This window comes from Papaver somniferum, chromosome 5, assembly GCF_003573695.1.
Source record: "Papaver somniferum cultivar HN1 chromosome 5, ASM357369v1, whole genome shotgun sequence".
NCBI classification, from domain to species: Eukaryota; Viridiplantae; Streptophyta; class Magnoliopsida; order Ranunculales; family Papaveraceae; genus Papaver; species Papaver somniferum.
Genome location: NC_039362.1, coordinates 193178788 through 193192948, shown reverse-complemented (window position 1 = coordinate 193192948; position 14161 = coordinate 193178788). Strand labels below are relative to the sequence as shown.

The following is a 14161-nucleotide window of genomic DNA, read 5'->3' as shown; positions in this document are numbered from 1 at the left end:
CCTAAATCCAATTCGTCCAATTTTGCACTAAATTTCATCTGCAGGCATGTGAATCTCGGTATTCTTCTTAAAATTCTCTTAGTTTCATTGAATTATTAGGAATGTTGAGGATTTTAAAATTAACAGAGTTGCATGTTGTTAGCCAAACCATGTTCCATATGTGTTTTATGGATCTAAGCTCACCTGTTCGAGCAGCATATGCCCATAGTCCCGTTTAAGTTTCAGTTTCTTGAATAGTATATTTTTAGAGATAAATTTTGTTAGCTTTTCACTGTGCTTATCTTGAACCAAGTTCATTGCATTTATTCTCTTCAAATATATTCAGTTTGCAGCATTCATTAATAACCATGACACATAGTTGTAACAGAATGATTTACACAAATTAATTCTCAGTTACGTACCATTGTCTGATCCATCTTCATCTTCTTCTTCCTTAACAATGCAATTGCAAAAATCTCCTCCAAGCCATTCACAGAAGAACCCTTAAACCCTTCTTCTTCTCTAATTGCACTTTCAATCATCTCCTTAACTTCACAAGCTTTACTTCTCATTTCAGCCCCTTTCTTACTTTCATTGCTCATAACCAAATCAATTACTCTCACTACATCTTCATGTCTGATCTCATTTCTATTCCCTCTAGCCAATTCAACACAAACACCAATCTCTTCCTCCAACAACATTGAATTGTTATACTGATCAGCTGAAATCGGCCATCCAATAATTGGCACACCAAAACTAATGCTTTCCAGAATTGAATTCCATCCACAATGACTTAAGAACACTGATGTAGCTTTATGTGATAAAATCTCCAACTGAGGTGCCCATTTCCTCATTATCAGTCCTCTGTTCTTAGCTTTCATCCGTTCCTCGAAACCCTCCGGTAACCATCCGGACCGGAACTCTCCATTTATATCATTCCCCAGTGGTGGCCTGACAACCCAAATGAAATTCTTCTCACTCTTTTCTAATCCAATTGCTAATTCCATCATTTGTGTGCCAGAGATTGTGTTCTGTGACCCAAATGAAATATACAAAACTGAATTCTCTTCTTGATTATCAAGCCACTGAATGCTCAAATCAGAACTAGTGCCATTACTAGCTCTTGATTTGAGAGACATTGAATAATCACTAACAGGACCAACTGTCCAAACTGAATCTTGACCCAACTTTGACCTGAAATAAGTCAACCCAACTTGATCAAACTCTTCAACTGTATTGAACAAGAACCCATCAGAACTCAATGTCTGAGAAAGCTCTCTTTTGTAGAACAAAGACCAAGAATCAGTACCAGTTGCTTGTAAAACATTATTAGCTAATTGAGATCTGTGGATTCTCAAATCTTGTGGGAAATCAGGAAGTAAGAATTCTTCTTCCGACTCATTTTGAAGCTGAGGTTGATTCAACCAGATAGAGTAGTAGATAGCCATACCATAAGCACCACCAGTATTGAAAACTGAATGAAAAATCTCAAATTCTTTAGCAACTTCAACTGTCCATCCAAAGAACCAATCTGCAATGATACAGAGAGGAGGAGTGTTCAGTTTCACTAGATCTGAGATGTACTTGTGGAAATGGGGTCTCAGAGAAGGCAATGAATCAAGAAGATTGACCATGATTGTGTAAGGAAGAACATCAGTGTTTTCAGAGTTTGGTGGGAGATTATGATCAGAGCTACAGTAAGGTAATGAAACTAAGTTGATATTTGAAGTGTTGGGGGGAAGTGATTTTTGGAGTTTTTTGATGTTGAGAGGAGTGTTGATTATGGTAACAGTGTATCCAAACTTTGATTGGATTTTTAGAGCTAAAGCTAAGTAAGGGATCAGATGACCTTGTGCCATGAATGGAAATAAGATCACATTTTGCTTGTTGCTGCTAGTGGACATGGTGGTAGCAAATCTGTGCTAAAGAGGAGGAGGAGAAGAGAAGGAGACAGAGTTGAAAAGAGATAAGGGAGTTTTGGGCTCTTTTTTCAACTCATTTTGCGTGTTTCATTTGCTTGCTTCTACTTGCCGCACCAAACCACATAAATGTGAAGAGAAATTAGGTAGCATTCAAGTGGATGTCCTAAGTGAATTTCCCAATCGTCTGTCCATTCAAGTGGATGTCCTAAGAGAAATTAGACAGAGTTGGAAAATTGATACTTTCATTTTTGCCTTGAGTTAAAAATAGCAAAAGGTAAAAATATCACTTTTCCTGAAACGACCATAGGATAAAAAGCTTGTCTGTGCAAATAAGAAAAGATGCTCAAACTCAAGGCAAGTTAATAATAGTTACACAAGGTCTCGACTCTCAACATTGCAGCAGAGGGTATTAAAATGGAGAACTGAGATTGTAAAACAAAAAAATGGGAAACAGATTTTTCGCAGTAGAAGAGGTTACATTTTCTTGTAAGTTCAAATTCCAATCTCAGGTTCAGATCACATTGGGTCTTTTGGAATCGAACATCTTTTCAGCAGGAAAGCTGATGTTGTTCAGGTCCCAAATATGTAATTTCGTAAGCTTGCTACACCCATCACACAGAGCTTGCAACCCTAGGTCTTTCAATCCCAAGAACCCAGTCACATCAAGTTCCTCTAGGTTATGGCAATTCAACCCAATAGCTTGCCATCCTTCAAGATCTACCATATAACAGAATCCTAGGTTGCATACCTGTAACGAAGGGCATCCTTTGGAAATCACTGTAACTGTCCTGTTATTTACCACTGAACCGCAATTTTGAAGATTAAGAACTCGAAGATTAATGGCGAATCCTTCTCCAATCTTGCTCAGTTCATATCCTTCTCCTTTATAACAAAAAGGCTCCCGGACTCCAGCCAGATTCATATGTTCAATCCCACCTCCACTAACAATTGCTTTGATTCCCTCTGATTCAAGATTACAACCTTCTGCTTCAAGATAACTTAATGTTTGTGAACACCCATGCAAACCAATACCCTTTATATTTCTACAGTCTGAAATACACAGTGAACAGAGTTGGCGACAGTTTTGTGAGACAAATTTGACTCCCGAGTCAGAAATCAATTGGCATTTAGACAGGTTAACATTCTGCAAGGATGAACAAGATTGTGCCAGGATTTCTAATCCTTTATCAGTAATTCGAGAATTTTTAAGACTTATTGTGGTCAAACGAGGGAACCAAGATAACATTAAACAGAGTTTTATATCTGAAAGCTTAGAGCAGCTGTCTAGGTATAGGACCTGAATGTGTGATCCAAAATACTGTGACTGTGATGTAACAACATCTGTTAGCTCAGGGCAACCTGATAGAGAAAGAAATTTGAGGTATTGGAATCGTGCCAATAACTTACAGAGAATTATAGAGAAGTTTTCTGGGCCAATTTCTAATAGTGTATCTGAACTCAAAGGAGAATGAAACCATAATGATTCATGATTGTAGTTTTGAATTCGAAGCCATTGGCGACATGTTAAACCAAAGGAACTACGATCAATGCTAGTTTTTAGGCCCAGGAATATAAGATTCAGACAATCATCTGGCAAGTTTGTAATTAAGGAGGTTGTAAGAGTTTTACAAGGATGGCGAGCACACCTTTTTCTTTCTTCTTCTACTATTTCTGACATTGCGATCTGTACCGGCCCTTGCTTGTAATGATCTTCGGAAGATAATCCCATCATCAAAATATTGTTGATACACCAAAGAGTAACCAAAGTTCCAACGTTTACTGCAAAGAAAAGCCAGAGTTCAATAAGTTAAAGGACGGGTGGAATCAGACCAACAGAATCCCAAAACATAGAAACACACAAATGAGGGAGGGTGGAAGGGTGGGAGGGAGAATGAATAAAAAACCTTGTCATAGTAAAAATAAAAAACGGAATAAAAGAAAGAAACACAGAAAGAGCAATCTACCCTCTGTTAAAAACATTTGATAATTGTGATGGGTAAATCTAGAATTATCTAGATAGCTAACTATAAACTCCCATGGGCTTATCTCAATGCATAGGCCCAGTCTAGAGATATCTAGACTCTTCTAAGATAAAAAGAGTGCAAGCCCATTCAAGAGTCTTCTAAGACATTTTCCATCATGTGTATCTAGAGAATTCTTTCTCTAGAATGATCTAGGTCAATTATCTCTAGAGATTTCCAAGTCTAGAATATTCTTAGTAGTTGGTCATGAAGTAGTATAAATAGAAGCAAATGTTGGCCTTTGTGGTCATCCACAACTCAAGTGAGTGAGTAAGTAGTAAGAGTGAGAGCTAGAGTTTAGAGTAAGAGCCAAAGTTCCTCTTTGTAAACAACTAGTGTAAGCCAAAGTTGCTACACAAGCCTCTTGTAATATTTTCATTTTCATATTAATACAAGCCTCACCTTTCAATTAACCAACCTCTCTTCCTAAATTCATTTCCATAAACCCATCACATTTCCGCATTGCGCCAACAAATTTGGTATCAGAGCAAACCTAACCCAGTAATCCTAAAAATCGATCCATGGCAATTAACCAAAGTATTCAAGGTTTCAATTATGCCCAAAGTCTAATTCCAATTTTTGATGGTGAGAGTTACGATTATTGGAGTCTACAAATGAAGACATTATTCATTTCACAAGACCTATGGGATTTTGTAGAAGAAGGTTATATAAAGTACCAGAGTCAGCAGAAACTCTGTCATCATGGACGGACGCAGAAAAAAAGGAGTATAAAGAAAATAAGAAGAAAGATGCTAAAGCACTACTGTTTCTACAACAGGGCGTAAGCAAAGCTATTTTTCCTCGAATTTCGGTGGCGAAAACTTCAAAGGAGGCCTGGAATATTCTCAAAGTAGCATTCCAAGGATCAGAAAAGGTAATCTCCATTAAACTACAAAATTTATGGCGAGATTTTGATAATTTACTTATGAAAGAAAATGAAACTATCCAGAACTTCTTCTCAAGAGTTACTGGCATAGTAAATCAAATCAGTAGTTATGGAGATACCATTGAAAATAAAAGAGTTGTAGAAAAGATTTTAAGGAGCTTACCGTTCAAATTCGATCACATCGTCGCTGCCATTGAAGAGTCCAAAAATTTATTGACTCTCTCGGTACACGAATTAATGGGTTCACTCGAGGCGCACGAGAAAAGGATAAATAGGTTCGCGGAGCAACCGTTGGAGCAGGCGTTTCAATCAAAAATAAATTTCAGTGAAAAGAAAAATACGGAAGCCAGAAAAGAAAGCTCCAGAGGGGGATCGTCATCAACATCACCTCACGAGAAAGGGTCGACGTCAAATCAAGGACCCAAAATTTCTACCCGGACGTGGAAGAGGAAAAGGAGGTTATAGAAACAACAACAAAGGTACGGAAAAAATTACTCCTCAAATCTCCGATGCAGTGTTTGCAAAAAGTTTGGCCATGCAACTGAAAATTGCAAGTACAAGTGCACCAAATGTGATAATTAAATCACATGGAAAAAGATTGTTGGCTTAAAATAATGAAGCCAATATTCCGAGAAAAATGATTCTCAAATCAAGTATTTATTCCTGCCTCACCTCGCAACAAGAAGCGCAAGGTATATGGTATGTCGACAGCGGATGCAGCAGCCATATGACAGGAAACAAAGAATATTTCGTAAAATTGGAGGAGCAAGAGATTCCACCAGGTCAAGCTCGGAGATGGAAAGTTCCAGAATGTTGAAGGAAGAGGAGTCATATCCGTACGTACAAGGTCAGGTAAAACTCGATACATATCTGATGTTCTTTATGTTCCTGGCCTAGCTCAAAATTTATTAAGTGTTGGACAACTTATAAGAAAAGGGTACTCACTACATTTCGAAGACGGAGAATGCACAATTTATGATAAAATTAATAAACAATTGGTGGCAAAAGTAAAAATGTCAGGAAATTTTGTCTTTCCTTATCTATGCCATCAATTGAAAATTGTGCAATGAGTACCAACCATATAGACGAAGCAAGATGGCATGAGATACGGGCATCTCAACTACAGATCCTTAAGGTTCTAAAATCAAAGAACATGGTAATTGGTCTTCCCAATATCGACGGTGGAGATAAATATGTGAAGGTTGTATTCTTGGGAAGTTTCCATAGACTTCCATTTACAAACATCGTGGAGAGCAAGAAGGCCCCTCGAATTGGTGCACGCTGATATCTGCGGTCCGACAAGAACAACTTCACTCAACAACAGAAGATATTTTCTCTATTCGTGGATGATTATACCAGGATGATGTGGGTGTATATTCTCGAGCAAAAGTCCGAGGCATTCACTAAATTCCTAGAATTCAAGGCGTGGCAGAGAAGCAAAGTGGCCATCAATAAAGTTTTCCGTACAGACCGTGGTGGAGAATTTACTTCAAAGAGTTTATCAACTACTGCAAAGAAAATGGAATTAAAAGGAGCTCACCGTCCGATACACTCCACAACAAAACGGCGTCGCGGAAAGGAAAAATCGTACGATCGTGGAAATGGCTCGCAGTATGCTAAAGCAAGGAAGCTACCCAACATACTGGGCGAAGCAGTCAACACAGCGGTCTACATCCTTAATCGTTCGCCAACAAAAGCGTTCAACAAAACTCCATATGAAGCGTGGCATAAGAAAAATCCCGAGGTAACTTCTTTCAGAATTTTTGGTTGCGTTGCATATTCACATATTCCATCTCAACACAGAGAAAAGATCGATGAAAAGGGAGAAAATCTAATATTCATCGGATACGACGAAGAGTCTAAAGCATATATACTTCTAAAGCCAGATACAAAGGAACTGGTAATATCAAGAGATGTTATCTTTGATGAATTCAAAGCTTGGGATTGGAATGATGAACCAGACAACCACGAGTCTCCACTACTCATCGAAGAAGAGCCAGATCTGTCACACCAAGAAGAAAACACTCCACCAGCAAGCCCGAGATCTCCTAGTCCAACACAACAAAGTCCAAGTTCATCTGAATCAAGTGCCCCACCTAGAAAGGTGCGTTCCCTAAGAGATATTTATAATGTATCTAATTGTGCTTTTATAGCACTAGAACCTCAAAAATATGAGGAAGCGGCAAAAGAAGAAAAATGGAGAAACGCCATGGACGAAGAAATGCGAGTAATCGAGAAAAATAAGACATGGGAGCTCGTTAATCAGCCAATTGACAAAGAAATAATTGGTCTGAAATGGGTCTACAAGACAAAATATAATGAAGATGGGTCAATTCAAAAGCACAAAGCAAGGCTAGTTGCAAAAGGATATTCCCAGCAACCAGGAATTGACTACAACGAGACATTCGCCCCAGTCGCTCGCATGGAAACAATCCGGATGGTGTTAGCTTTGGCAGCTCAACTCAAAATGAAAGTCTACCAATTAGACGTAAAGTCGGCGTTCCTAAACGGAGAACTTGAAGAAGAGGTGTACGTTGAACAACCTCAAGGATATATCCGAAAAGGAAAAGAAAAAATGGTATATCGTCTCCGCAAAGCACTATACGGTCTTAAGCAAGCACCGCGTGCATGGAACAGCAAAATCGACAAGTATTTCCGAGATAATGGATTTGAGAAAAGTCCAAGTGAGCCATCCTCTACAGAAAAAAGGTACGGATTTCCTAATCGTCTGTCTCTATGTTGATGATTTAATTTACGCCAGCACAAAACAAGACATGGCAGAAAAATTTAAGAAGGAGATGATGAAAGAATATGAGATGACAGACTTAGGACTTATGCGATATTTTCTTGGGATTCAAGTAAAACAATCTCCAGAAGAAATATTCATTTCCAAGAAAAATATGCGAAGACTTACTGAAAAGGTTCAACATGATGGATTGCAAACCAATTGCAACTCCAATGGGTACCAATGAGAAATTGGTAAAAAATGATGGAGCGACAAAAGTTGATCCAACCTTATTCAGAAGTCTAGTCGGCTCACTGATCTACTTAACAAATACAAGGCCAGACATCGTCAATGCAACCAGTATTGTTTCTCGGTTTATGAGCGAGCCAAGCAAGTTACACTATGCCGCAAGAGAATTCTTCGATATCAAGGGAACAAGGATTTTGGCATCAAGTATACAAGAGAAAAAGATAATGATTTAATTGGCTTCACAGATAGCGATTGGGCAGGTTCTATTGAAGACCGAAAGAGCACATCAGGCTATGTTTTCTGTATGGGAACAAAAGTTATCTCTTGGAGTTCTAAAAAGCAAAGTACGGTGGCACTATCGTCAGCCGAAGCAGAGTACATAGCATCAACAAGTGCAGCATGTGAAGCAGTATGGTTAAGAAGAATAATGACCGACCTACAACAAAAGCAAAAAGAACCAACAACTATCTACTGTGACAATATGTCTACAATTGCAATGACAAAAAATCCAGTGTTCCACGGACGGACGAAGCATATAGAGCTACGACATCACTTCATCAGAGAGTTAGTAGAGAACAAGGAAATCGAGCTCCAATTCTGTCCGACGCAAGAACAAAATGCGGACATTTTCACAAAAGCAGTCACGGTGGATAAATTCAATCATTTTAGAGATAAGCTCAACATCACAATTAAGAGGGGGTGTTAAAAACATTTGATAATTGTGATGGGTAAATCTAGAATTATCTAGATAGCTAACTATAAACTCCCATGGGCTTATCTCAATGCACAGGCCAGTCTAGAGATATCTAGACTCTTCTAAGATAAAAAGAGTGCAAGCCCATTCTAGAGTCTTCTAAGACATTTTCCATCATGTGTATCTAGAGAATTCTTTCTCTAGAATGATCTAGGTCAATTAGCTCTAGAGATTTCCAAGTCTAGAGTATTCTTAGTAGTTGGTCATGAAGTAGTATAAATAGAAACAAATGTTGGCCTTTGTGGTCATCCACAACTCAAGTGAGTGAGTAAGTAGTAAGAGTGAGAGCTAGAGTTTAGAGTAAGAGCCAAAGTGCCTCTTTGTAAACAACTAGTGTATGCCAAAGTTGCTACACAAGCCTCTTGTAATATTTTCATTTTCATATTAATACAAGCCTCACCTTTCAATTAACCAACCTCTCTTCCTAAATTCATTTCCATAAACCCATCACATTTCCGCATTGCGTCAACACCCTCTTTCTGTAGTGTTCTAGCTATTTTGTAGTGATCAGAACATCAAACTGGTCAAACAGCCGTCTACCCTCTTTCTGTAGTGTTCTAGAAGAAAAATAACAGCGTTCATTGCTTCAATGAAAAAAACATGAGAATTTAAGATGCTCAAAACAGGGGGAGTTTGATATGTTAGGCAGTGAGAGTTCATCGTCACAAACATAGTAAGTCCGTTGATCATCTCTACCTGAGTTCCAGATACACAATTATAGACCTATTAAAACCGACGGATGCTCACAAATCCCAACATAAATTGTACCAAATAGTACTGTCATTTATAGGTTCTCCATATCGACAAAGGTGCTTATGGTGGACATTCCGCGAGCAAACATGGCAACAGCTCTGTTAGCTTTTACATTGACACCTTGCAGCTTTTTAAACCAAACAGGAAAATATAAGAGAAAGCCGAAAAGAGAAGAAGTAACATGGCTGCCTTTTAGTTCAATAAAAGCCTGGATGTCCGTGAAAGAAGTATGCCCTTAACATTAACCTAACCTAGCAAAGTTCCTTTCTTGTACCTCACGTGCCTCCTCGGCCTTGTTATCTTTAAACCCCCTTTTCAACAAAAAAAAAAAAATCATTAACCTAACCCTAACTTTAGTGCCCCTTTGTTTAGCAGTTCAAAACTGTTGATGTTTCGAAAAAGTCCTACACCAACCCTTTGCTACAAAGCTATATGTCCGTGTACAACTAAAACCTTCACTGTTATAGTACTGTTCATTCTGTAGAATAAGTAAAACCCTAGTTTGATTGAAAACTCAAAGAAACATAGCAAGATCATTAACAGAAAAGAAGGAAAATGATTAGCAGAAGGAAGCAATCCACACAGGTAAAACCCCAAATTTCACTAACTCAAATTGATCATCAATATAAAAAAGAATGTAATTGTGAAGAATAACAAGCAGTAGAGAACTAATAAAGATTTAGGTTTAAGGCACACTACCTCAACCGCTCAAGTAAGAGGAATTATTGCAGAGAAAAATTCAAGCGATTCCTGAAAAGGAAAAGTAGGCATCTTCTTATATATTGATGACACTTATTAGTTAGGGGGTTGCCTAGATTACAGGTTTCTTATCTCCTGGACTGTCATGCTATTAGCTGGCTTCGTTTCTGCTTTCTTTTAACTTACGGACTTATCACCTACAGTAATTATTTACTCCAAGCAATAACAGTAATGGTGTCAGAGTGAATAGTTTTGACGCAAATTGCAGGGGTTCTGAACTTAGGCCCGTGGTTATCAAACACCAGAAATTGGTTCACCTAATTAAAAGCTGATCTACAACAACAGCCTAATGTTTTGTTAGCCAAGCGTTAGAACTTAATATGTTCATGAAGCCGTAAAGACTAACTTCACCAACAAAAATACAAGAGCAAACTTTCTAGGTTGGGTTTTAAAGTCCATGAAATTACATCTGTATATAGTTCACATAAAAATCTATGATGGAACTTCTGCTTAAGCATATTTTCCAACTAAATCTCAAGCAAAAATGCTTCATGCCTCATAACTATTTCTATCTCAGCTTTGATTTATCTTTATTTAATTTTTTACTCAAACCTCTAAATGAATACTAAATAAAGTTCGATAAGTACCTGATTCAGACCATACATGTCTCCGATCGATTCACGCCTGACAAACTGAAGCAAAATATACAGAGTCATCCATCTCCTTCGGAGAAGATAAATCTGGGGAAAATACAGACTTCCTCTCTACTTATGTCCACATTACGACGCCTGCACTTGAACGACTCAATTGCCAACTTCGTAACCCGAGCACAATGATTCATGTGTAATCTTGAAAGACCTTTGCACCCATCACGCAAAGATTGTAACCCACGGTCACAAAAATTACGGCATCGGTTCACATGAAGTACCTCTAAATTGTTGCAATTCCAACCTATAGCAACCCATCCAGTAATTGAGATCTCATGACAAAATGCAAGGCTCCACTTACACCGAGAGTTCTAAAACATGAAGAAACTAAAACATATACCTAAACAAACTCAAACATCTAAAACAAAGACAACTTCTAGAAAAACTCTTAACTTCAGTCTCAAGTCATTCCTAAACAAAACAACTTCTAGAAACTCAAAAACTTGTCTGCCAAGTAATAGTGTACAACTTCTAATCATAGTCTTGGTTAGACTTCATTTCCAACAAATGTCATGTAGTACTTGAAAGCCAGGAAATACAAAAGCTCTATTGGATATATTTGAGAGTGATTAAAACTCAGTTCATGCTTACCCGTGGAGAATGGTTGGGAAGGATTTGCACACCACGACCTCGCTCACTTACATTGCAGTAGTGTCATTTCATACATCTTTATGTGTTCTATAGGGTCGCATGTACCGTCCAATCACGATGTGAAAGACGGGAGAGTACACTTTGGTGGAAACCGTGCTCACTAGATCTTGGGTGAAGAGGGTACTTTAAGCCTCTGTAATCACTTCAAATAGCTTGTTGTCCATTTCCTTTTTAGCCATTTTTTTTACTAAGGTCTCCAGATGTTTCATCCTTTCAAACTTTGGTCCTGATATATGCCTTCTTGCACATGTTCCTCATCGGAAGTGGAACTATCCATTCACTCATACCGTCCTCTTAGTTGGCGATCCGGTTCGGGAGTCAGGCCTACGAGGAGAAACTTTTCAGGGGTGTTTTCCCGACTAAGAGTTGCTCGGGATACATTGTTGGCTTTGGGTCAGGTGTTATAACCAAATTCATTGCTGCTTGGGTCTTCTCTCCGTCCTCTCGTTCTTTAGGTGTTTCTTTGCTTAAGATGGTTATTCTCCTGTTGGAGAGTGGGATTTTTCTGTTCAAGATTGTTCATCATCTTTTTTTGCTTCCAATAGTTGGCGTGTATCATGGCCAAGGTCGCACCTGTACTCTCGTAGATTTAAAAATTGTTCATTTTAGGGAGGAAGTTCCTGCAACCTAATAACACCTTAATGTGATCTTCCTAACAATTCAATGATATAAAACAACAAACCAAAGCAAACAAATAATAAATAAAGTTATAACACACAAAGATATTCGTGGTTCGGTATGATTACTTATTCCAGCGAGGCTAAAGTACTCGTTGTTATTGAGTGTGTGATGATCACAAAGTAACCAAGGCTAAGCTATGGCTCTCAGGAACACTTCCTAGTCTAGTTTTTTCTCTCACACTCTTTCTTACTTCAACAACGTACCCTTTTTCATAGCTTAACCCAATATTTATAGAAAAAGTGCGATCTCTCTCTTGTCCCGAACTGAAGTAAGGATTAGGGCTGCGCATGGGACGGGACGGTACGGGTTTTTGCCTAGCTCAGTATCTGTACCTCCCTATGGCCGGTACCTGTACCTTGTACATGTACAGTACGGTACGGGACCTGTACCTGTTTAACTCGGTACGGGTCGGGACCGGTTCTTTACTTGTAGCATATCTGCATTCTGATTACTGCATATGTAAAAAAAAAATAAGAAAGCAAAGCAAAGCAAAGCAAAAAATCTTGAAAGTTCTAAGTTTAAAAACTTTAACTGTTAAGACTTAAGCGTCTTAAGACCTGAATTCATACATACTTTAAGAAAAATCTTTAAACTTCTAAATTCAACAATATCAAATGTTTAAGAGTTCAAGTAGAAAAAACAGAAAGCAAAGCAAAAAAACAGCATTTCGGCAGTTCGGCTTTGGCAATTGACCACTTTCATAAGTTTGGTGCGACAAAAAACGAACTCTATCTCCAAGCATCAAGCACCCAAGACCTCTGACAATTGAACCACACCCAAGATGTCTGCAACAACAATTTATATTTCAGTTTATGCATAAAAGGCATGAGTTGAAATATAACAACATGCACAGATAACCAGCAATCTCTGTTAAAGGACAATAATAAAAAAAATGCATTGACATTCTAAGCTTTATCAGGTGTGAATGTGGGTCTTTGATTGTCAGCAAATAACATAAGGCATGGAGAGTTATCAGCAAGGTATTATCGAACAAACACATGAATACCGAAATAGTAATCAAACAAAGAAAAGTTTATATTACCTTCCTCATCCTTGGAGTTATCATCTGGTACATAATCAGCTAAATGATCAAGATCAATGGGTTTGCTTAACCAACTTTGAAAACAGAGCAAAGTCTCAACTGTTCTTGGAGATAAAGAACTTCTCCATGGACTAAGCACACGCTTTCCAGTGCTAAAAGCTGATTCAGAGGCAACTGAAGACACTGGCATGGATAATATATCCTTTGCAACACATGAAAGTATCTTATACCTGCTACTATTAGCCTGCCACCAAGCCATAATGTCAAAACTAGACTTGCCTGTATTGTTCCCATCCGATTCAGACTCATCAAACACTTCCATTAAGTACATATCCAACTCTGTTATTGTTTCCTCAGCAGCTGGTTGGTTCTTCTTGTGCCTTTTCTTCCTTGACTGAAGAGTAGCAAGTCGACCACCATTTGGAGCAATAACTGAGTTCTCAACTACAACACTACTAGATGAACTTTCCACCACCTCATTAATTGAATGAAAAGACTTGTATTCTTCAAAGAGTATCTTAAAGTCCTTCTTGACCTGTCTCATAACTGTATTAACCTAACAAGGTCTTGCTCATATAAACACTGAAGAGAAAATTTTAAACCCTTCTCCTTCTCTCTTGGGTCCAACAGTTGAGCGAAAAACAAGACAAAATTCATCTTTTCATAAGCACCCCAATAAAAATTGTACTTTCTAAACATAGTATCAGCCATACGAGCAATAAATGGATCATTAGTTGCATTATCTCTAAACTCAACTAACTGTTCATGGATGAGTACTACTTCCCAAAACAAACCAGGAGTTGTAACAGTTGTGGAGGCATAAAATCTAACAGTAGCATCAAAAAATATCTTTAAGCACTTTAGAAGACCTCTAGCATATTTCCAATCCTCTTCATATGGAGCATGTTGACGAGGCTTTTTGTTGTTGTTGTTAGTCTTTTTCTTCCCCTTTTTATTACAATCATCCTCAACTTACCCCTCAGATTCAGAACTAGAGTAATCCTCAAAAGTATTATCAATATCCATGTCATAATTATCAGTATCAGGTAAAACATCTTTCCTTGATTCTTCAAACATGTACTTCTGTCTAAA

At 38.1% G+C, this 14161-nt stretch overlaps 2 protein-coding genes across 2 annotated transcripts; both read right to left on the bottom strand.

The window, feature by feature from the left end:
- Positions 1-277: 277 nt before the first annotated feature.
- Positions 278-1996, bottom strand: LOC113278399 (UDP-glycosyltransferase 92A1-like). Its single transcript, XM_026527250.1, has one exon. The coding sequence runs from the start codon at positions 1881-1883 to the stop codon at positions 390-392; it is 1494 nt and encodes a 497-aa protein (XP_026383035.1). The 5' UTR covers positions 1884-1996; the 3' UTR covers positions 278-389.
- Positions 1997-2412: 416 nt separating this feature from the next.
- LOC113280441 (F-box/LRR-repeat protein 12-like) lies at positions 2413-3579 on the bottom strand. Its single transcript, XM_026529061.1, has one exon. The coding sequence runs from the start codon at positions 3577-3579 to the stop codon at positions 2413-2415; it is 1167 nt and encodes a 388-aa protein (XP_026384846.1).
- Positions 3580-14161: the final 10582 nt, after the last annotated feature.

Excerpts from the sequence above, each read along its gene's own strand:
- LOC113278399 (XM_026527250.1), bottom strand. The coding sequence starts at position 1,883 with ATGTCCACTAGCAGCAACAAGCAAAATGTGATCTTATTTCCATTCATG.
- LOC113280441 (XM_026529061.1), bottom strand. The coding sequence starts at position 3,579 with ATGTCAGAAATAGTAGAAGAAGAAAGAAAAAGGTGTGCTCGCCATCCT.